This window comes from Lycorma delicatula, chromosome 12 (assembly GCF_047948215.1).
Source record: "Lycorma delicatula isolate Av1 chromosome 12, ASM4794821v1, whole genome shotgun sequence".
Classification (NCBI taxonomy): Eukaryota; Metazoa; Arthropoda; class Insecta; order Hemiptera; family Fulgoridae; genus Lycorma; species Lycorma delicatula.
In genome coordinates this window covers 76691946-76717393 of record NC_134466.1, presented here as the reverse complement: position 1 = coordinate 76717393, position 25448 = coordinate 76691946, and the positions used below count along the sequence as shown (strand labels likewise).

At 36.5% G+C, this 25448-nt stretch overlaps 1 protein-coding gene across 1 annotated transcript; it reads left to right on the top strand.

Moving 5' to 3' along the window:
- The first annotated feature begins 1894 nt into the window (after window positions 1–1894).
- LOC142333190 (uncharacterized) lies at window positions 1895–24761 on the top strand. The gene is made up of 6 exons (XM_075380154.1): window positions 1895–1963; window positions 2301–2451; window positions 3914–4066; window positions 9984–10116; window positions 15475–15624; window positions 23781–24761. Exons 4-6 carry the CDS (start codon window positions 10108–10110, stop codon window positions 24120–24122), a joined length of 501 nt encoding a protein of 166 aa, XP_075236269.1. The 5' UTR covers window positions 1895–1963; window positions 2301–2451; window positions 3914–4066; window positions 9984–10107; the 3' UTR covers window positions 24123–24761.
- The last annotated feature ends 687 nt before the right edge of the window (window positions 24762–25448 follow it).

Below are 25448 nucleotides of genomic sequence, written 5' to 3'. Positions count from 1 at the left end.
GACGTTACATTTCTATTATCAAAATCTGTTATTTATTTAGAATTTTGTTTAAAAAAAATACATTTTAAATATATGTAATAGACAATAGATATACAATAATAGGTAATAAACAATATTTAAGCATTCTATGCAAAAAATAGAAAAATTTGTTACAAAACTCTTACCAGCCTGACTTAATTTATTAAACAACGAATAATTGCATTATTTCTGTAAGTGTGATAGGTATTATTCTCTGTTTAATAAATGAAATTGGGCTGGGAAGAATTTTACAACAAATTTTTCTATATTTTGTTTATTATATGGAATGATTAAACATTTAAACATTGTTTATTCTCCAATTATTTATATTTCGGAAATCTTTGTTTTCTGAGGGGTAGAAGTGATATCTGCAAGTCTCTCACCATACGGTTTACAATTTTATTGTAATTTTTTTGGATAAAATAATTAAGACATTGCCTGCTGCAAGCAACTCGTTAGTTCCTTACATGACTGTTCAGTACATCCCTTGAGAATCCATGGTGGTTGTTTTTATATAATAGTGTCTGTATGTAATATGTCTCTTTATATAATAGAATATATGTCTCTTTATGCATACTTACAATACTTATTTTATGAATAACCAATCATAAGACCTCAGAAATAGTAGTAGATCAGCTTTCCAAAACAAGAGAATTGGTCAATGACATGCTGACTATATCTTCAGTAAATTCATCAAAGTTCTTCCTGTCTTCCTGAAATCTTGTTCTAAATATTATGTCTTCAAAAAAACATTTTAAATTGTGGCTTGGAAATGAAAACGAGAGAATTTTGTTCTCAACTCATACTGTAATACTGTAAACAAAAATATTTGGGAAGTTAATTGATTACTTCCTACCATTTATTTTCTCTGTTTCTTTTGCTAAGTTTCTTATACGAGTATTGACTTAAATGTATTTACTTAAGGTGATTTGTAGTCTTAAATTGCTTTATTACTTGAATATATTATATGCTTTATACATAATATACTTTATAACACACATTCTTTACACATCATATTGCTTATACATTTTTTTTTTTACTTTATACATTATATAATTTTTAAAGGTGATCATGATTATTCATTCCTTAGTTATAAAATGATAGCTGCTATTTGATTCATGTTCTAATAAAATATTTGTCTTATCGTTTAAATAAATTCACTTTGACTATTTCTAAAATTTTTAATTTAAAAAATCAATATTTATTTCTAATTTGTATACAGGAAATAGTCCACACACAAGTTTTCACTTAGGTGGGCATTACAGCTTTTCATATTCTTGTTTGTATTTTATTATTAGTATTTCAGATTAATTAATTAAATTGTACCAATAATTTGCTTTTGTTTATCTTAACTTAATCTATAAATAGAAATTTTAAGATTTGTAATTAAGATAAATTAAAAATATATATATATTTATATAACTAAGAATTTGTTATGTAGAAGTACCCAAACACCTAAATTTTCGCCTGCGGTTAAAATATTTTCAAAATTACAAACGTACCGCAGAATTTAAGTACCATACAGGTATACAACTCGTCCTGTGAAATTAGTTGTAATGATATGAAGTTATGGTGGCATGGAATGTTGAAAGCCACTTTTATTAATAAGCTACTAAGTACGTTCTTGCTTACGCAGTAATGTTCATAACTATAGCGATTAACGTTTTCGACCAACGAGTAATTTATAATTCTACGTAAAAGCAGTTCATTAGATTAAATGTTTTATGTTGTTGTAAATAATATTATAAGATGTTTAGTAGTTGACAACTGCTGATTTTCAAAAAACGGTCGACTAATACATATTGAATTTTAAATTAATCGATTAATTTTAATAATCGACTAGTACGACTAATTTTAGTCGAACTATTCCCATGATTGTATGTTAGCGTATAAGATTATGTTTAAAGTTTTACAGAGTGAAAAAAGAGTATATTATTTACGTGTCGTAAGTATATTAAAATAAATAAATTTCAAAAAATATATAATAACGTAGTAATAATAATAGAAACCTAAAATTAAATATATAGTAATAGGACTAATATTAGTATTGTTTATCCCGCGATTGTTTGCTAGTGATTAAGATTATGCCTACAGATTTACCAGAGTGAAAGAAGTATTTGTTATTTACGTGTTGTAAGCATATTAATGTACCAAAAAATAATATAGTAATTTCTATACTATATTATAGTGTAACACGTGGGTTTCAATAACGGTTTCATTAACCACGTTATCTTAAGTTCCAGTATTATAATAAAGTATTATTATCATAAATTTTTTTGCAGAGTATGGATGCACAAACTTGTTAATTCATTTTTGGAAGAAGATCCATTTTCCTTGCCTGTTAAAAAAGAAAACGTGCGTGAAACAGAGCAGACAGAATATTTGTTTGTACCTCCTGCCAAGACAGATGGTGACGAAACAATATTTAAACAAGTAAGCTATTTTCTATTTTCTCTTGGTTTATGTTATAATTATAAGACCTAGTTATTGTAAGAATTCTCAATTTTTTATTCATCAGGATATATTTATTAACTGTTTATGGCCCTCATATGGTTTACCATTCATGTCTGATATGAGATATTTTGATTTATAATATAAAAAAAAAATTATTAACGAAGTGTAGGGAGATAAATAGCTATGATAAACAGATTGTTCTTAACATTTTAATGTAGATAAACATTTTGACGACAGTACATAACAAAGAAAGTACAGTGAGCTAATGCCTCATGGTGTAAACAAAGCTGCCTAAACATTATTCATTCTAGACTCAGATTCAATGTTGTTTACAAAAACCGTACAAAGCTATCCTTGGTTTGGTGAAACATGTTCAGTTACAAGAAGGTGTATTATACTTTTTGATAATCTTCATTCTAGGTCACTGCATAATTATTTTCAAACAAGACTGACTGTTTATATATGTTTCCAGCAGTGACATTAATTTATACAAAACCATTTAGATTGCGCTTAGGTGCAAATATTTATCTATTGGTTGATAGCTAAATGCCAATACCTACAATATACGTGTGTTCCAATGCTATCAAGTCTGATTATATACTGTAAGATGCCAGTGCAAACTTCGAGGGCAGTTCAGGAAGTAGCTTACATTTTTTAATAAAAAAAAAGAAAAGTTGTCTATTTGAAAGGGACAATCTTAATATTTTTTATATAGTCCCCATTTAAATTGCACTTATAATAACGAGCATGAGTTTAACAATTCCTCCTCTGTAGAAATCTGCCCCCTTAGATTTTTGGCACCTATCTTACCCAAAAATTGTGATAAGCAAGTTTCCCCAATACAATTTCTTGCAGTAGACTTTTGTAAAATTTGGGGAAAATGAAGCGAGCGTTCCGTAATCGAAATGCGGCGATTTTCACAAATTTTATCGTTGATTGCCAATGTCAGTTCAGTTCAAATCTCAGACCACTGAGATCCTCTTCATGAATATTGGTACAGCCATTTTTAAAGTGAATGCACCATTGCCTCACTCCGCCATCACTCATTATTCCATCTCTGTACATCTCATAAAGTTGCCAATGAATTTTAACTGGTTTGAGGTTTTTTGCCAGTAAAAACCTAATCACTGAACGCACCTCACAACTTGTGGGATTTTCTGCTGAAGCGCACTTTTCAATAATTCACAACAAATACAGTAGGAAAGTCATAGTCCACAAGGCTATGACAACTTGGTGCGTACTAAGTGTAGATAGGTTTTGACACCAATGGCAGCTCTATCCCCATCATCTCCATGCTAGACACAAACATAAGTTACTTTTTGGACCGCCCTCATTGTTACTTCCAAGCTCTTGACTTCGTCAGATGTTACATTTCATTAACCACACTTATTTTAAGTTCCACTATTATAATAAAATATTATTACCTTATATTTTTTTGCAGACTATGGATGCACAAACTGGTAATTCAGTTTTGGAGGAAGTTCCATTTTCCTTGCCTATTAAAATAGAAAACACGCATGAAACATAGCAAAAAAAATATTTGTTTGTAACTCTTTCCAAGACAAATGATGATGGACAGACAATATTTAAACAAGTAAGCTATTTTGTCTTTTATGTTGGTTTAAGTTATAAATATAAGACCTAGTTATTGTATGACTTCTCAACTTTTTATTCATCAGGGTACATTTATTTACTGTTTACGGAACCCATATCGTTTAGTAATTATGTCAGACACAAGATCTTTTGATTTATAGTATAAAAAACAGTGATTGGTGTATAGGGAGAGAAATAGTTATGATGATCAGATTGCCCCTAACACTTTATGGTAGATAAACATTTTGATAACAGTATGTAACAAAGAAAATACAGTGTGCTGATGCCTCATGGTATAAACAAAGCTGCCTAAATGTTATTTATTCTATACCCAGATCCAACATTGTTTACAAAAATATTACATAATTATCCTTGCTTTTGTGAAGCATGTTCAGTTACTAAATGGTTTATTATAGTTTTTGATAATCCTCATTCTAGGTCTCTGCATTTTTGTTTTCAAACAACATTGATACGTTTCTTTATGTTTCCAGCAGTGACATTGTCTTATACAAAGCTATTTAGATTGTGCTTAGGTGGAAACTTTTTTTGTTGATCGATTTATAAATGCCAATGCCTACAATATAGTGTTCCAGTGTTATCAAGTCTGATCATATACTGAATGATGACAGTTGCAAACTACGAGGGCAGTTCAGGAAGTAGCTTATGTCCTTTAATAAAAAACCAACCAAATAAAATAAAAGAAATGTTATTATCTATTTCAAAGAGATAATCTTATCTATTTTTCTATGTAGTCGCCATTTAAATTGAGGCACTTATCATAACGACACGAGCTTTTCAAATCCTTCTCTGTAGAAATTGGCCTGCCCCCTTAGATTTTTGGCACCTATCTTGCCCAAAACTTGTGGTAAGCAAGCTTCCCCAATACAATTGCTTGCAGTAGACCTTTGTGAAATTTGGGGAAATGAAGTGAGAGTTCTGTAATCGAAATGCGGCCATTTTCACAAATTTTATCGTTGGTTATCATTGTCAGTTCATCAGTCACAAGGCTCGGCCGACCACTGAGGTCCTCATCATGAATATTGGTACGGCCATTTTTAAACTGAATGCACCACTGCCTCATTCCACCATCACTCATTATTCCATCTCTGTACACCTCATAAAGTTGCCGATGAATTTCAACTGGTTTGAGGTTTTTTGCCAGTAAAAAGCTAATCACTGAACACACCTCACAAGTTGTGGGATTTTCTACTGAAGCGCACTTTTCAATAATTCACAACAAATACATCTCGATTCCCCCCCGAGGGGAGAAGATCCCACCTCATAGCGTGTCCGGTCGCCTCACCACCCCCTCCGTTCCTAGCCAGTAGTGGCTTTAACGGAGGACATCTTCTCGCCCTCAAACTGATTGTGCCACACAGCTTTCAGTCCAGGCCCCGCAGAGATGCCACCGATGCAGATGCCCCGAGGGACATCTACATCAGTAAAAATTCACCCCGAGATAGATTTACGTGTTTATGCCTTCAGAATGAAGACAACAGACACCTGCAGCTACCACGTCGCCCTCAGGAACTAAGCTAGAAACCTAACCGCGGAACGAAGACCCCGCACCTAGATCCAACTATTAAAGAGCCACTTTCTGAATGTCTCAGATCCGTACTAACAACCTCAACAATAAACTTTCCCACTAAAGTTTTGTACATCGAAATTTAGACCTAGTTCCCTTAAGAACCCCGCTTAATACTCAAAATGAGTTTCTATCTAACTCCGTTCCGGTCTGCCCGGGAGAGGAGAATTAACGCCTACTCCCGAACAGCGCCATCACGGAATCCCGCGTGACATTCACCATCTTTCGCAGACCGCCAACGGGCAAGAATAATCCCGCCCGCCGACAACGGCCGCAACTGCGCCGACAGCCTGATTAAATACATAACACCAATACATCTAACCGAGGCACGCTGCCTTAAGCGCCTACCTTCGGCCAGTCAACTGCCCAGGCGCTCCCTAGCCACCCAGGTTCCTATCACCTACTAGATCCCTTCGGCAGCCCTGTTCAGGGCGAGGAAGCAAAGGAAGCCAGCAACTATTGTCCACTCTCTACGAGTCCTCCGGTTGACTCGTAGATCCAAAATAGAGTTTACTCTCTCGAGTTCCCTAGCAACTCTGGTACTTTCAGCTTCGTACCGGGGACATATGTGAAGGACATGGTCCACGGTGTCATCGAACCTACAGTCCGGACAGAAGCCGGAATCAACCAACCTAAACTTTGCCAATTTATCCCTAAAGGCACCATGTCCTGAGAGGAACTGAGTGGTATGCCGATTGGGGGATACCCAGCTAATCGCTTACCGGGTCTAAAGCCATATTGGTCGTCCATCAGCAAGTGATTCAAAGTAAGCCTACTATTAATGCGGAGTTAAAGTACCTTCTCGAAAAGTTTTCCAACAACTGGTAAGAGCGTCAGAGGACGGTAAGAAGAACTAACGGTGGGGTCCTTGTCGCCACCCTTGAACAACAGCTTCAAGATTCCACGCTTCCAGCAAGCCGGGAAGTACCCGGCAAACAAACACCTATTGAATACCCTAGTCAACGGGCCAAGAATTACAGGCAGGGTGCGAACAAGGAGATCCACCGTGATACCATCATATCCGGGAGCTTTGTTCCTAGCAAGGCTACAGATTACCTGGTGGACTTCCGCCTCAGTAATCTCCAAAGACACAGAGTCCGTATTGAAATTTACAACCGCGGCTCGAACTCTCCGGTGATACGAGGTCTCACCAACCTCGATCGGGGAGCAGATCGTCCATCAGAAGAGATAGAACACGATCTTTCTCAACAACAACGCCGTCCTGGGTCGAGAGAGCCGACAGAAGACTGTCCTTTTTACGTTTGTGACCAAGCACACGATAAACAACACCCCAAGGGTCTTTATTCCCTTGCTCTTGAACAAAAGAGCGCCAGGAATCTCGTTTAGAAGTCCTAATTCTATGAAAATACTCGTTCCTTTTCTGACGGTACTCCGCAAACAAGGCCTCACGCCGGTCAGGATCACGCGCACGCTGTGCGGCTCTCCTGAGTCAGCCCACGGCCTGCTTTATCGCAGTCAAGTCCCGAGACCACCAACCAGCTACTCTCTCTCGACCCGTACTCCGAGGGATTGAGAGTTCTGCGGCTTCAACCACCGCAGGGGAGAAATTCTCTGCCAGGTTATCTAGAGGGACCTCGTCCAGGGTACGAGTGAACACCCCCATCCTGGCCGCAAGAATGTTTGAAAACTTGGGCCAATCCGCCCGCCTGTGCAAGAAGCGCCCCTGCTGAACAGGGGCGTCCGCCCTAAAGACATCGCGCAGCCCACCTAACCACTCAAAAACTATGAGCCGATGGTCGCTTCCGCAATCATCTACTACAGACCAGTTCTGAATCCTACCTGAGATATCCTTGCCTATGGTAATATCAATGTTGGTACCAAGGAAGGTCCTCCGCAATCCCAGCGCGCCGGCGAAGGTTGCCGACTTTCCGGCGACATTGAACACTTCAAAACGATGCTGCGCGATGAAGCCTTCTAGCAATTCTCCGCCGTCGTCTGTGATCCCACTTTGCTAAAGAAGCGATTTGGCATTCGCATCAACTCCTATAAGAATAGGACGAACCGCTACCAGCCTGATAATTCTATCCCATCTTTCCAAATGTAATTCAGTGGGATCTCTGTACTGAAAGTACGAACTAACCACAACTAGGTCGAAACCATCCACAGCAAGCTTAACAACGACATGATGCGTGTCAGAGGCCTGCCGTATAAAGATACTATCAATAGACTTCCTGCACAGAACGGCGGATTTACTATCACCTACATGGAACTTATTCTAGCCTGAAAAACCTGACAGGTCACCCTTGACAACATACGGGTGTTGAAGAGGTAAAACATCGAGGCTCCGTTTTTCAACGACGTTACCTAACTCGACTTGGACCGCATAGGCACCCTGGGCATTGAGTTGACCGAACCTAACCATCGAGCGAGTTGAAGTAGACCACAACCGCTCTTAAATAACTACCACACTCCCTACTGTTGATGGAGTGCCTATGATTTCTGCGTAACCGCTCGCAGTTAACGCAGACCGGAGCCTCCTTCTTTTTCGGACAATCGTCACGCTTGTGGCCCTCCTCACCACAATGCGCGCAGACCGACGCATATTTACAGAATTTGGCCCTATGGCCGAACCTACAACATTTAAAGCACCTCTGCACATCAAGGAATTCCTTGACGCGGCAAGAGGCAAAATCGACGAAGACCCTACCCTCGGACAAAAACTTCTGGTGGAGACCAGCACCTAATTCGAAAACTCCGTAATACCGAGGGGCATCACGCTTTCCAGTCTTAAAGACTAACCTACACTGCTCTTTCTTTGAACGTGGCCGCATCCAAATCAGTATTCTGCTCTCGAATGAGAGACAGAACTTCCTCATCAGAGACCCCGCTCGATGTCATATATAATGACTCGGGGCTTTCTTAATCGCTTGGGGTCCACCTTGACCTCAAGCTTCTGCACCGCTGGAGAGGCCTTGATGACTTGGACCGTCTCCTTGTTATCCGCAACGACGACTAAACCCTTGCTGGTCTCCCTTCTATCTCGAATCCTAAGCCGATTCCGGTCGCCACGAAGGGCTTCTCAGAAATCGCGCTTCAATTCCTGACTCGTGGTCTTGGAGCCCTCCGCCTTGTTAACAAAATGTACCTCCGGCTTCTTCACCGCTTTGCTGGCCTCTCGTTTGGTCTTCAGGACTTCAGCGTAGCGCCTGGGCTTTGCTGGGGCTTGAATAACCACCTTGTGAGCCTTAACCTCTTGGGGCTTGGAGGCCAAGGCCTCGAAACCCTCGCTTACCGCCACAAAAGCTTCCCTCAGCTTACCTAGCTGGTGGAGAATTGTCTTCCTCGCACCCGAGCGGACTCCGCCGGGAAGAGAAACAAAATCTACCAAGTAGTCCAGGTCCTCCTGGACTACCTTCAACAGCAGGACAGAACTACCAGGTCTGCCCTTTGAATTCTTAAAAGCCTCTACTACAGGGGAGGACCGCACCTGGGTGGGTGCCCCTGTGTCCATCGCGTCGCTTACCTCGTCCTCTGGGGAGCTAGTCGACGGCACCGGCGCTGGTTTCCTCTTCCGCCTGGACTTCTTTACAACTTGGAACTCCGACATGGCCGAAGATTCCCTAACGTAATTGGATGCTGACGAAATCTCGCTGTCTCCTATAAACTGGTTTGGGCAAGCCCACGATGTGACGACTGCCCGCAGCGAGTACGGGCAGCTGGAGACCCTTACGTTCTCCTGTCACGCTACGTACCTCTTCGCCGCTACTGGAACGATTGATTGACAATGAACCACTGATAACGGCCCCCGCTCTGACAAGAGCGCAGAAGGACTAAAAGGCAGAGCCTTTTTTCTGTCACGGGGACTAACGACCAGCAGTCGTTGCCACCCTTTCGCCGCGTTGAGGCGAGTACGCGTCGTATAAATCCACGCCAATCACACCGCAGCAAAGCTACAGATGTCGAGTCTAATTTAAAATGCGCTGTTAGTGAATACAGACTTAGGATCAGCAAACCTCGATACTGTCAGAAGGTACACACACGACCGACAGCCAAAAAGACACTGATAATAAGGTATACCACAAGGATACTCTGAGACGCACAAGGTACCAGAGTATCTCACAATAAATACAGTAGGAAAATCACAAGGCTATGACAGCTTGATGCTACCTTAAGTGTAGAAACGTTTTGACGCCAATGGCGGCTTTATCCCCATCAGCTCCATGCTAGACACAACATAAGTTACTTTTTGGACCGCCCCCTCGTTGTTACCTTGACTTCGTCAGATGTTACATTTCAGTAATATTTCATTAACCATGCTTATTTTAAGTTCTACTGTTATTATAAAATAATATTACCTTATATTTTTTTGCAGAGTACGGATGGTCAAACTTGTAATTCAGTTTTGGAAGAAGTTCCACTTTCCTTTCCTATTAAAATAGAAAACACGCTTGAAACAGAGCAAAAGGAATATTTGTTTGAACCTCTTTCCGTGACAAATGATGAAGGTCAGACAATATATAAACTAGTAAGCTATTTTGCTTATTATGTTGGTTTAATTTACAAATATAAGACCTAGTTATTGTAAGAATTCTCAACTTCTTATTCATCAGGATATATGTTTATGGCCCTCATATCGTTTAGCATTCATGTCTGATATGAGATATTTTTATTTATAGTGAAAAAAACAGTTATTAATGGAGTGTAGTGAGGTAAATAGCTATGATGAACAACAGATTGTCCCTTACACTTTATGGTACATAACCATTTTTCCAAGAATACAAAACACAGAAAATACAGTGAGTTTGATGACTCATGGTACAAACAAAATTGCCTAAACATTATCCATTTTATTCCCGGATTCAACATTGTTTACAAAGATAGTAATACATTACAAAGTTATCCTTTCTTTTGTGAAGCATGTTCAGTTACAATAAGATTTATTATAGTTTTCGATAATCTTCATTCTAGGTCACTGCATTTTTGTTTACAAAAAGGATTCGTGGGTTTCTTTATGTTTCCAGCAGTGACATTCTCTTATACAAAACGATTTAGATTGTGCTTAGGCACAAACATTTTTCTATTGATCGATTAATAAATGCCATTGCCTACAACATATTTGTGTTCCAATGTTATCATGTGTGATTGTATACTGAAAGATGCCAGTTGCAAACTGCAAGGGCAGTTCAGGAAGTAGCTTACATTTTTAAATAAAAATCCCAACCAAATAAAAAAAAGAAATGTTATCTATTTGAAAGGGACAATCTAACTATTTTTCTACGTAGTCGCCATTTAAATTGAGGCTTTTATCATTACGATGCATGAACTTTCCAAATACTTCTCTGTAGAAATCTGCTGCCTTAGATTTTTGGCATGACTAGCACTAGATAGGGAATCTTCGAGAGCTGCATCAACCCAGTCAAATGACTGAAGACAGAAAAAAAAAGAAAAGATTTTTGGCACCCATCTTGCCCAAAACATATGATAAGCAAGCTTTCTCAATATAATTTTATGCAGTAGACTTTTGTGAAATTTGGAGTAAATAAAGGGACAGTTCTGTAATCGTAATGCAGTGATTTTCACAAATTTCAGTCACAAGTCTCGGCCGACCACTGAGGTCCTTATCATGAATATTGGTGCGATCATTTTTGAATGCACCACTGCCTCACTCCATCATCACTCATTATTCCATTTCTGTACATCTCACAAAGTCAATGAATTTTAATTGGTTTGAAGTTTTTTGCTAGTTAAAACCTAATCACTTAATGCACCTCACAACTTGCAGGATTTTCTACTGAAGCACTTATTTCAATAATACACAATGAACAAAGTAGGAAAATCACAGTCCACAAGGTTACAACACCTTGATGCGTACTAAGTGTAGAAATGTTTTGACGCCGAGATCATGGCTCTATCCCTAACATCTCCTTGATAGGCTCAAATGTAAGTTACTTTCTGGATCACCATTGTATTATGGAAGCAATCATACAGATGAATTATTTCTGTGAAAATCTGTTTATTTTATGACTGTAAGAAAAATAGATGTTTTTGGGCTTGTGGATTCTATATAGTATTGCAAATAATGAATGGAGGCCTTTTTAAACTTATGAGGCTTTTTCCCTTCCTTTACTCTGGAAATAGTACGGACTTTTTCCCCTTGAATAATTGTATAGAAGTTAATAGGTTGAGAGTTAAGTTAAGAGTAGCAGATAATTCAGTAGAAGAAAATTCTTATATAGTGTTAAGTGCAGGTAGACCGAAAGTGAATACAATTTAGTGGTATTCATTTTTCATTATACGTCCACATTGTTGAACTACTTTTTACATGCAATAAAGGACTACTATTTTCTCGATAATTTATTTGAATTTTCAAATTAATTTTTAGTAACTAATTTACTTAAGATCTTTATAAAAGTATATCACTTGCTACATTGTTCAAATAGAATGTATAGAAAATTTCAAGCAATATATTTGATAAGTCTTTTTTGAATTATTCTCTAACCAGTACAATAAAGTAATTAACACATTAGGTGTCGCAAGGAACTCATTGATTCTTCACACGACTGTTCAGTACAGCCCTTCAGGATCCATGGTGGTTGCTAACTCAGCCTTATTCATTGCTTTTACATATATTGTGGACTGTGATGTATGATTATGAACACCCCTGTAGCACAGTAGGAATACTAATATGCATTCCTTTCACGGGCTGTCATCTTTTGACACCCTTAGTAACCAACATATGAAATCTATTCTGTTAGATTGCGTTTGTTAGCGATTAAGATTATGTTTACAGTTTTTACAGAGTGAGATAAGTGTGCATTATTTCCATGTTTTATGTATATTAATATATTTAAAAATAATAATATAGTAGTTTCTAAAATAACCCATTTAATCATTAATCATATTTGAGGAGCTAGGAGCTAAGTAAACCTTATGTATTTTTTAATGAAATAATGGAATCTCATCTACTACAGAGTCAGACTCGCCCTGTTAGCAAACAGGAAATTGGTCATGAACAACAGACAGATATTCAGAATGATTCTGAAAGCGAAATACGGGGGATATTCAATAATTAAAGAGATAAATTGATGTAGAAGTGAAACAGTTTGTAGGAGGAGTTTTGTATTTTCATGACTTTAGGTTGGCATCACTGGGATGATTTGAGAACAGGTGATGGATAAAAATTGTTTTGTTTATAACCTCAAAGTTGCATTTAACAATGGTGTGCCCACTTGAAGTTTCCACATTAGTTAAAGAATGTTCAGTGATCTGTTTTTTTGTTTTCAGAAGGTGAAAGTTTTTTCTTGAATAATTTTACAGTATGGTGAAAGTTGTATGAACCGCGGATATTTTTGTAAGTGGGTAGAACAGTTAAAAAATAGTCAAACCTCAATTACTGAAGAGCAATTCCTGCCCGGCCAGTTGAATTGTCAATTCCTATGCTTGAAACCTGCATTGATGACATTTTTTGTGAAGACTGGCATATTACAGTTGAACAAATAGAAAAAATAGTTGCAGTAAGTGTTGGCACAGTACATAATGTTTTCAGTAACAAGCTCATGTACAGCAAAACAAGTGCAAGGTGGTTCCTGAAGGAGTTAATGCCACAAGGAAACAAGACTCAAAGTGTGTGTTGATTTGAAAAAACCGTTATGAAAGGGAAGGTGATCTTTTTCTAAACAAGATTTTAATGTGTAATGAAACTTGGGATCACCATTTTGAACCAGAATCTAAAAAACAAAGCATGGAATGGAAGCATACCAGCTCACCTGTCCGAAAGAAATTCAGAATGCAAACATCAGTAGGAAAAGTCATATTGACCGTCTTTTGAGATGCGCAAGTCGTCTTTTGTGATTATTTGGAAAATAAGCATACAATAATCAGTACAATACTCAGACATGCTGATGAAAAATGTTAAGCCAGCAATGAGAGAAAACATCGCGGATCTTAAAGAAAAGGCGTGGTATTTTTACATGACAATGCTCGCCGTCACACCGCATAGCTGACCCAAGAAACCATTGGAAAGATGGGTTGGGAGATACTACCACATCCTCTCTATACTCCTGACTTGGCTCCCTTGGATTTTCATTTGTTTGTTACTCTCAAGGAGGCATTACGTAGAAAAAAGTTCAGCAACAACGATGAGGAAGCATCAGAGTCTATAAAAATTTTATCTTTTTAGGTAATAAAAAACAATGACCTCTTCTGGTATTGCCTACTCATGTGTATTTTTTGAGATTTAGAAACTCATTGATCATTTTGCCTCTGGTTTTCATGTGGTGTTTGTTACAAACATAGACTGTTTTTATAGTAACTCATTTCCATACATAACTGACACAGGTTGTTGCTTTGGAACACACTTTAAATCCATAACATGTCTTGAATTATCTTTGACATTATAAGAGGGCTGTCTAGAAAGTAACTTAAGTTTTGAAATAAAAAACCATCCAAGTAAAAACAAAAATTTATTATATACATTTGATAGGAACAATCTTCAATCTTAAACTGTTTTTCTACATAGTAGCCATTTAAATTGAGGCATTTAATTAAAGTGCATCTAAATTGATGCACAAGCTTTTCAATTCCTTTTCTGCAGAAATCTGCTGCCTTAGATTTCAACCACGGGTTTACACTTGCATTAAGTTTTGCATCATTGTCAAAGCGCTTTGTTGCATTGCGAGCCAGGTCTTCATCGCTGGAAAGATGTGGTAATCGCCCAGTGCCAGATCCAGACTGTACTGTGGGTGATCAAGCACCTCCCATCCAAAACCATCCAAGAGCTATCGGGTACAATTAGCCGTGTGTGGATGTGCATTGTGAAAAAACAACACTTTAAGCTCAGTTTTCCTGACGCTTGTTTTGTATCGCACTCCATAGATTTATCAATGTCTCACAATATCTTTCTAAGTTAATTGTGTTGCTATTTTCAAGGAAATCAACGGAAGCACTCCCTCACCGGCCCAAAACATTGTTGCCATAATCTTTATGGCTGATAATGGTTGAAAACATTTTACTGGTTTTCTGGGAGAACCAGTGTCCCCCCATTCTATGGGCTGTCTTTTTTTTCACAGTTGACATGCTTTACCCATCTCTAATTTTCTGTTATGACACAATCAAGTAGTGCATTACTGTCCTTGTATTAGGCTTCGAGGTAATTCAGCGATGCAGCAAGACGCTGTTTTTTTGGTCTTCTTTCAAGATTTTTGACACCCATCTTGCATATAACTTGTGATAGCCAACTTCCTGTTACAACTTCTTGCAGTAAACTACGTGAAACTTGGGTGAAATGAGCAATAGTTTCATAATCATAAAATGGTGATTTTCATGAGTTTTATCGTTGATTTTAATTGTCAGTTCATCAGTCACAAGGCTAGGCCGACCACTGCGGTCCTTATCATGAACGTTGTTGTGACCATTTTTAAACTGAATGCACCATTGTCTCACTGCACTGTTAGTCATTATTCCATCCCCATACACCTTATAAAGTGACTGATGAATTTCAATTGCTTTGAGGTTTTTTGCCAGTAAAATCCTGATAACTGAACGCAGCTCACAACTTGCAGGATTTCTATTCAAGAGTACATTTCAATAATTCACAATAAAAAAAAAAGAAAAATCACAGTTCACACGCTACACAGCTTGATGCGTACTGAGTATAGAAACGTTTTGACGCCAGGATGGTAGCTCTATCCCCATCAGTCTCCATGCTAGGGACAAATGTAAGTTACTTTTTTAACTGCCCTCATAGTTAGCTCCAAGCTTTTGACTTTATCAGATGTTACATTTCAGTAATATTTCATTAACCACACTTATTTTAAGTCCCACTATTATAATAAAATATTATTATTACTTTATATTTTTTGCAGAATATTGATGCACAAACTGGTAATTCATTTTTGGAAGAAGATCCATTATCCTTGCCCGTTAAAAAAGAAAACATGCATGAAACAGAGCAAAAAGAATATTTGTTTGTACCTCTTGCAAAGACAGATGATGAGCAGACAATATTTAAACATGTAAGCCTTTTTTTTTATTTTCTCTTGGTTTATGTTATAAGATCTAGTTATTGTAAGAACTCTCAATTTTTTATTCATCAGGATACTTTTATGTAGTGTTTATGGCCCACATATCATGTAGCATTCTTGTCTGACATGAGATATTTTATTTATAATATAAAAAATATAGTTATTAGTGGAGTATAGGGAGGTAAATAGCTATGATGAACAGATTGCCCCTAACACTTTATGGTAGATAAACATCTTCTACAACAGTACATGAAGAAAATACAGTGAGATGATGCCTCATGGTATAAACAAAGCTGCCTAAACATTATTCATTTTATACCCAGATTCAAAATTGTTTACAAAGATAGTAAAAGAGCACAAAGCTATCCTTGCTTTGTGAAGTATGTTCAGTTACGAGAAGGTTTATTATAGTTTTTGGTAATCTTTATTCTAGGTCAGTGTATTTTTTTTTTACCAATAATCTTGGTGTGTTTCTTTATGTTTCCATCAGTGACATTGTTTTATACAAAGCCATTTAGATTGTGATTAGGTGCAAACATTTTTGTATTGGTCGATTAATAAATGCCAATGTCTGCAATATATTTGTGTTCTGGTGCTATCAAATGTCATTATATACATAAAGATGCCAGTTGCATACTATTATGTAAGCACTCATACAGATGAGTTATTTCTGTGGAAGTCAATTTATTTTATGACTAAGAAAAATAGATGTTTTTGGGCTCTTAGATTCTGTGTAACATTGCAATAAATGAATGAATGCAGGCCATATTAAAGTTATGAGGCTTTTTCACTGCTTTCAGTCTGAAAACAGTACAGACTTTCTCCCCTTGAATAATAGTTTTAATAGGTTGATAAAAACATAAAAAAAGAGTGGAAGGAAATTTTTAAGTACAGATAGACCTGATAATGAATACAATTCGTGGTATTCATTTTGTAATTGATGTCCACAATGTTGAACTACTTTTTACTCACAATAAAGGATGTGTTATATCTCTATGTTCTCTATAATTTATTTGATGTTTCAAGTTAATTGAAATGCGTGGTCTCCCCCCGGGTACCTGTAGGAGAGTGTCTCATTACAGGCGCTAGTGAGGGACTAAACAAGACAGGCCGTCTTCTCCTCGGCTATCGGGAGTCCAGCAACTCCCCGAAGATTGATCACCCCGTCAAATGCCTCCACATCCATATTTCTGGTACTCCAGACCGTTGTACTCGTCGCAAATCAACCTCCGCATCACCATAATAACAGCCTGGTGAACACAAGCTGTGAATCCTTGCAATACCTTCCATTCTGAAACCTTGCTAGCCAGATCAAGGGTAACAAATGTGAGATCCACCACAGATCCTGACTCTCTTCTCCTGAAGGTGTATGTGCCCCCGCAGTTAGACAACTGTAGCGCGCCGCCACCGCGTCATTCAGGGTGGTGCCATGGGCGTTGGTTTAGGTTGAATCCCAGGAGGCCGACCAGGTGTTAAAATCTCCCGCCAGCAGTGCAGGTCGACGACAAACCAGATCTCGAAAAATCAAGGACACCATCTTGCAGTATCTCTCCAGAATGATGTTGGGCCCTCTCCTGGTTTTATTTGTTGTCCTTCATTTTAGGGCATGCAGCCCTATCTGTCCTGTGCCCCTCTCCTACGAAGTTAAAACAGCAGGCCGCCCTGTCTGTGCCCTCACAGTTCCTCGCAAGGTGGTCAGTCTCCAGGCCTCTATAACACCGTTGTGGGAGCTTGATGCTTTCCACTCTGTCAGCCCAATATTGACTCGTCCCCGCTGAGCAACAGCTGCAATGATGGTTGCCGGGAGCCAGCACGTCACCATGCTGGTCTTCCCATATCCTGGACTGACTGCTACCCTTAGATCATCTGACAGTACCTGCCCGGCAATCGCCACCAGCGCCCTGAGAATCTCACCCTGTTGGATGCCTTTCTCCAAATCACAAATGTGGTGAATGGCCATCCTCGTTTTCATAGTGATAGACCCACCCTTTAAGATGGACATCAGATTTTGCCTTAGAGCCCCAGACTTCTCTTTCCACCTTAACTTTAATTTCCATTCTGTTGTCTGCCATTCTTATAGTAGGAATCATAGAAGTCGGCAGCATCACAATGTCTTTCCTGACTGACTTAATCAAGTCTGCATAGGTAGTCGCAGACTTTACTTTGATCATCTCTGTCTTTTTTTTCTCTACCGGGTTATCGCGCCTCAATGCAGTAGGGAGTCTTCCAGTCGGAGTGATTATGTGACATCAGCGGCCAGTCGACCTCCACTCACACTCTAAAATCTTGCGCACGTATACGGCAGTATCCTGCAAATTGATCTCTGCCTGGAGGGGCCCAAGGTGATCTTCACAGTTCTTCTTGATTCTGGCAAATACATGTACAAGGGCCTGTTCAAGGTCTCCTCCATCGTCAGAATCAACACATGCAGTATGAAACATGTTGGAGACCGATGTTTCGTCTGTTCCCTTGTCTCCAACCAGTCTTACCTCCAACATCGCCAACACTACATTTCCAGCCCTAATTGGAGACTTACTAAGGAGCCAGGGAATCCAATACCTTACTTTCTGCCAGACCATTTATGTTGATAACTGCAACCATGTTTAGGCCCTGTCTCTCCGATCTGGAGTTCCTACCTGTGTGTTCCTGAAGGCCTTCTTAGGCCAGTCGTTCTTAATAAACTCAGTAACCTATAGTGCAGGCACCCTGTTATCCAGTGCATCCATAATTGGACACCCGGTAACAACAAGCTTTTGAGTGGTCGCATCTGATGTGATTCTCTTTGTAGTGCCAACAGAGGTATCATTTGCCATTTTTCTAAGATCTGACAACATTTATACAAGTAATATATTTTCATTTACTGTTTAATGGCTTACCTAATATGTAGCATTCTTGTTTAACATTAGATACTTTGATTAAAAAGAATGATGAAAACAGTATGTGGAGGATTGTAGCTGACATGATACGAGTCATAAGTCGTTCCAGAAAATTCATGGCTTTTGAAAAAGAATAAACATTCCGTGCCAGGTTTTATAAAAGGTTTCTTGTTTGCTTCTTCATAGTGCCAAAATATACTGTTGTTCATCACATAACAAACGTACTGAAATGCAGCTGATAGATTCTTGCAAGTGAATTTATAATCTATTCACAGAAACCAGCTATATGATTGTCATTGTTGTCCTTAGAAAAAACTACTTCGATGTATCTCTTATGGTGCTATACATGTGTCACAGCCATAACAAATTGTTTATCTCCCAACAGATAGTGTGTTGTATTATTGCTGTTGAAACATCCATGAAACACAGAAATAAATAAATGTAAGAAATATTATACATCTTTATGCCAATCCTATTGGTCTTTGATAAGAGCCGTGAGGCTACTTTTCCAGGATGTGTAGTTTGTAGTGTGAAATTTATTAGGTTTCTGAGGGTTCCTAAGAATTTTTAATGTCGTTTTATGCCATTTCTCTAAGGTTTTCATTATTCATTAATTAGAATCTTTTTTTCATGCATATTTAATTATAATCGGTAATTATAATAAAATGACTATTCAGTAGCGTAATATAAGTATTGCATAATATCAATCTGAAAATTAGTGGAACGTATTGAAATGTCGCTACTTATTAGGAAAACAAAATTTGACTTTTTGAAGCTGTAGAGCGCATCAGCTTTCACAAAATAAGGCAGACTCTTAAGAGTTTCCTTTCACATTGATTTTAATTCATATTTAAATGCCAGTTTAAATTAAATTTGTGCTTAAATTGTTGGCAGTCCATAAACATCCTCTAGAAACTGTTGAAACCATTCCCAGTATTGAATTCACTTTCCACAGTCTCTGGACAATAACTTTTGAATCGCTTTATATGGGATGAGACGGAGCTTCTTATAAATTGCCTTGTTGCAGTTGTTTTTTGTGTTGAGCTAACTTTTGCACAGGTTTGTTGAGACTACGTCATATACTAGTTAATACGTTTTAGTTTTTTCTTCAAATACTGATGCTCTATCACTTCACTCATATTTCTTTATTGATCCAATCTCCCAAAAGTCTTCAATTAGTGTTCTTACACTATATCGATTAGGAACCAGTGTACCTGGAAGTCTAATAAAATACTAGTCTTTTACTATCTGTGATACTCTCCATGCTTATGAGACGTATTAAATGAGAAATTTTCACTGTTCTGTGTGCACATGGAAAGACAGCCTCAGTCATTCAAAGACAATGAACAAACAGTGACAACAAAGAATCACATCTTTTTATGTTAAGACACATCTTGTCTCAACATCCTGATTGGCTCATGGAAGCTTATTTGCACGCAATACAGGATTACCAACCTTTGTGAAAGCATTATTCATAGCACACAGTATAAAATCCCTCAACCTATAATCATGTTTATATAGGTGTGCATTGGTTTATAAACATCCTGTTAGAGCTCATGCTTAGAATGATACATTTTCAGGTTAGATGGTAGCAATGAATTTACATTGACAAAACGTGATATTACTGAATATTTTGTCTACAAAGATGCTAATCATGTTACTCAAAATATCATGTCACCAAAATAGCTGTGAAAGAAATCTCTGTGGCTTTTTAAGCTCTCTGTAAGCTATAAAGAGTGAGAAAAATTCTTCCTCCTTTAAACATTTACTCTAAAACATAATCATCAATTCAGCGGTTGGTTTGCCCTATTAGCCAATTTTAGGGAGCTTAGCAATGAAATTTATAGAATTTATTTATGCTTTCATCATTACTGCAAATTTGGTCGATACTGACTGATGAAGACAAATAAGTAACTTCATAATCAAGTAATTTTTTCCAAATCATTTCTTATAAAATTTGGATATCAGGTGTTAAAGACATGCTAAGATGCTGTTGTACTGTTTTATCACACTGTTTGGCCAAAACTGTGCAGGACATTTTTGCCAAACCCTGACACAATGGACTGCGGCGTTGATGGTAACACAAATCCATAAATGAGTCAAAATGATGTTCAGTAGGTAACACCAAATGTTTATTGTTAATGCTGTATGTTAATTAATTTTTTTATGTTTGAAAAGATCTAAATCTTATTACTCATAGTAGTGTTCTCTTGAAATCAGAAAAACATTTAAAAAGTTTTTAAATGAGACATCTAAAAGTAAAGTTTTTTTATTTTTACCAATTATCAGCAATTATACCAATTATCAGCATTTTATACCAATTATCAGCAATTATCATAAGTATACTTTTCCATTCTGTCACGAAATTAAGTTAAAACCTGGAACCAAAATTTGTCAAAAAAGAAATAATTTATAAATTATGCCTTAGCAGGTTATAAATTGCATTATATACTTCTGGTAGAATCTGAATATATGTGATTTAGAAACATAACATTTCTCAAGAGACATGTAGCTCACTCCTGTACATAAATACTAAACAACTATTTTAAGTTTCATTGCAGCTGACATTGCTTTTCTTATGGCACTCATTTTTTATGTATCAGAATGGATTAAAAAGAAATTAAAAAAATTCTTTGTTTGAAATTTGCATGGTCAATTTATATATTTTTGATTTTCAGTATATAATTCTTTTATATTAACTTGACTCATCCATCCAGTACTAAACCTGTTTTCTTTTTTTTTCCATGTAATTCACTAATCCAGTGGATTAAAATGTAAGAAAAATTATAAACTGATCTCATTACTCTTCTCTGTGTTTCATTTAACAAGAAGAAATGTAATGAACAATATCTTAATCTAGGAATGAGTTTGTAAAATATTTACACTTATTGCTAGGTTTCTATTTTTTTAGTTTTAATATTAACTAGTAATATTCTCAATATTCAATATTCTCTATTATTGAGTAGTACTCAATTACAGTAATTTTTTTTATAATTATTCTTTTTTATTTATAAATTTATTTTTTTATTTGTCATTATAAAATTGTCTGTTGTCAGACTAGTAAGCAAACTTAGGCGGAATAAAGAGAACCGGTAGAAAACCTTGGGTTTCAGACGATATATTGCAGCTGATGGATGAACGTAGAAAATATAAGAATGCTAGTGATGAAGAAAGTAAAAGGAACTATCGGAAATTAAGAAATGCTATAAACAGGAAGTGCAAACTGGTGAAAGAAGAGTGGATTAAAGAAAAGTGTTCAGAAGTGGAAAGAGAAATGAACATTGGTAAAATAGACGGAGCATACAGGAAAGTTAAGGAAAATTTTGGGGTACATAAATTAAAATCTAATAATGTGTTAAACAAAGATGGTACACCAATATATAATACGAAAGGTAAAGTCGATAGATGGGTGGAATATATTGAAGAGTTATACGGAGGAAATGAATTAGAAAATGGTGTTATAGAGGAAGAAGAGGAAGTTGAGGAGGATGAAATGGGAGAAACAATACTGAGATCTGAATTTAAGAGAGCATTAAAAGATTTAAATGGCAGAAAGGCTCCTGGAATAGACGGAATACCTGTAGAATTACTGCGCAGTGCGGGTGAGGAAGCGATTGATAGATTATACAAACTGGTGTGTAATATTTATGAAAATGGGGAATTTCCATCAGACTTCAAAAAAAGTGTTATAATTATGATACCAAAGAAAGCAGGAGCAGATAAATGTGAAGAATACAGAACAATTAGTTTAACTAGTCATGCATCAAAAATCTTAACTAGAATTTTATATAGAAGAATTGAGAGGAGAGTGAAAGAAGTGTTAGGAGAAGACCAATTTGGTTTCAGGAAAAGTATAGGGACAAGGGAAGCAATTTTAGGCCTCAGATTAATAGTAGAAGGAAGATTAAAGAAAAACAAACCAACATACTTGGCGTTTATAGACCTAGAAAAGGCTTTCGATAACGTAGACTGGAATAAAATGTTCAGCATTTAAAAAAAATTAGGGTTCAAATACAGAGATAGAAGAACAATTGCTAACATGTACAGGAACCAAACAGCAACAATAACAATTGAAGAACATAAGAAAGAAGCCCTAATAAGAAAGGGAGTCCGACAAGGATGTTCCCTATCTCCGTTACTTTTTAATCTTTACATGGAACTAGCAGTTAATGATGTTAAAGAACAATTTAGATTCGGAGTAACAGTACAAGGTGAAAAGATAAAGATGCTACGATTTGCTGATGATATAGTAATTCTAGCCGATAAAAAGGATTTAGAAGAAACAATGAACGGCATAGATGAAGTCCTACGCAAGAACTATCGCATGAAAATAAACAAGAACAAAACAAAAGTAATGAAATGTAGTAGAAATAACAAAGATGGACCGCTGAATGTGAAAATAGGAGGAGAAAAGATTATGGAGGTAGAAGAATTTTGTTATTTGGGAAGTAAAATTACTAAAGATGGACGAAGCAGGAGCGTTATAAAATGCCGAATAGCACAAGCTAAACGAGCCTTCAGTAAGAAATATAAGTTGTTTACATCAAAAATTAATTTAAATGTCAGGAAAAGATTTTTGAAAGTGTATGTTTGGAGCGTCGCTTTATATGGAAGTGAAACTTGGACGATCGGAGTATCTGAGAAGAAAAGATTAGAAGCTTTTGAAATGTGGTGCTATAGGAGAATGTTAAAAATCAGATGGGTGGATAAAGTGACAAATGAAGAGGTATTGCGGCAAATACATGAAGAAAGAAGCATTTGGAAAAATATAGTTAAAATTAGAGACAGACTTATAGGCCACATACTAAGGCATCCTGGAATAGTCGCTTTAATATTGGAAAGACAGGTAGAAGGGAAAAATTGTGTAGGCAGGCCATGTTTGGAGTATGTAAAACAAATTGTTGGGGATGTAGGATGTAGAGGGTATACTGAAATGAAACGACTGGCACTAGATAGGGAATCTTGGAGAGCTGCATCAAACCAGTCAAAAGACTGAAGACAAAAAAAAAAAAAAAAGTCGGACTAGTTTTAGTTCTATACTATGTGGCACACAGTTTAGGGATTGTGTTACATTTTGTTAATTATTTTTAACTGCTTTTACTAAAGAAATTTTTATTTTTGCTCCGTACAAACAAACATATTGTGCTTGGTTAAATATGAAGATGAGATATTTATTATTAGAGTATAAGTAGTCAATTTGTAGTTGAAATTGTTAAAATAACAAAGTTTTCTGATTGATTTTTAACTTAAAATTTATGGTAATTTTTTTAGGATAGTGAAGAAGCTATCGGTGATGTGGAGGAAAGAAGTACTGAAAGTATTTTACTGACATCAAAATGTGTGGTTTGCAATAAATTAAAAAATAACTGTATATGTGATAATGTTGTTGGTAAAGAATATGGTAATTTAAACAGTTTTGCTTTTAAAGAAAAATGCTTGCAACTTACTAATAAAACAGATGAAGAAATGAACATCATAACTTCTCATCTTCCTATTCACAGATGTACTTTTTGTCAGGAGTCTTTCACTCGAAGATGTACCTTAGAGTCACACTTATTTATTCATGTTGTCAAAAAAAACGTAACATGTAATTTTTGTAAAAAAAACTTTTAGCAAAAGCAGTAATTTAAAGACACATCTCTGTATTCATACTGGTGAGAAGAAATTCACTTGTAATTTTTGTAAGAAAACATTTATTCAGAGGGGTCATTTGAAAACACACCTCTCTACTCACACTGCTGAGAAGAAATTCACTTGTAATTTTTGTAAGAAAACATTTAGTCGAAAAGATAATTTAATAAGATATCTCTCTATTCATACTGGTGAGAAGAAATTCACTTGTAATTTTTGTAAGAAAACATTTCGTGTTAGTGGTAATTTGAAACAACATCTCGCTATTCATACTGGTGAGAAGAAATTCACTTGTTTTTTTTGTAAAAAAAAATTTACTCAAAGCAGTACTTTAAAACACACCTCTCTACTCACACTCGTGAGAAGAAATTCACTTGTAATTTTTGTAAGAAAACATTTCGTGTTAGTGGTAATTTAAAACAACATCTCTCTATTCATACTGGTGAGAAGAAATTCACTTGTAATTTTTGTAAGAAAACATTTTGTCGTAGAAGTAGTTTAAAAACACATCTCTCTATTCATACTGATTAGCAAAATGTTGCATGTAATTATTATCTAAAAACGTTTACATGAAGTCAAATTAAGTTGACAGAGTGATATAAATTGTCTTTATTTGCAGTTTGTGGCTTTTTATTTACATTATTGTATACATTATTCAAAACAAATTAGTTTATAAACGAGATCATTCGGAATCATTTATGTAATATATGTTCAATCCATTAATAAAGTTTTATAGTAGCTTATATATTACGTGATTCATATTTCCTTTATATCAGGTTGTCTAAAAAGTATTGAAACTTTGGAGGGCAAAATTGAGAGTATGTGTATTGTTATTGAAAAATAACTGTTTGAGACCACATGCACAATTTTTTTCGATAACGTTCTGCCATTTTTCCATCAACACTATATACCCTGAGCTATAGAACTTCTGTGGTTTCTGTTCATAAAATTGCGACACATGGTTTTCACAGGCCTTTTATGAAACTAATTTAACACCGTTCAGGAAACTGTTGCAGAGATAGAAATAATGATATGCTGATGGTGCTAGGTCTGGGCTATATGATGGATGCATCAAAACCTCCCAGTCATGTTCTCTCAGTTGCTGACTGGTCGGTAAAGATGTATGCAGTCTTGCAGTTATCAGCGAGGTGTATGACATCCTTTCTGTTGACTAATTCAGGTCGTTTCTTTTGAATTGCTAGCACCTACCATTGCATGATTGCACTAAACGTGCTATTTGTCGACAGTACACGCCTGAGTCTATCATACTTCGTCAGATCGTGTGGCATCAAACGTCAATTTTCTTTT

Bases quoted from the DNA above. Each gene is read 5' to 3' on its own strand.
- LOC142333190 (XM_075380154.1), top strand. The intron at 15,625-23,780 runs GTAAGCCTTTTT...TAATTTTTTTAG, and splicing joins AGCAGACAATATTTAAACAT to GATAGTGAAGAAGCTATCGG.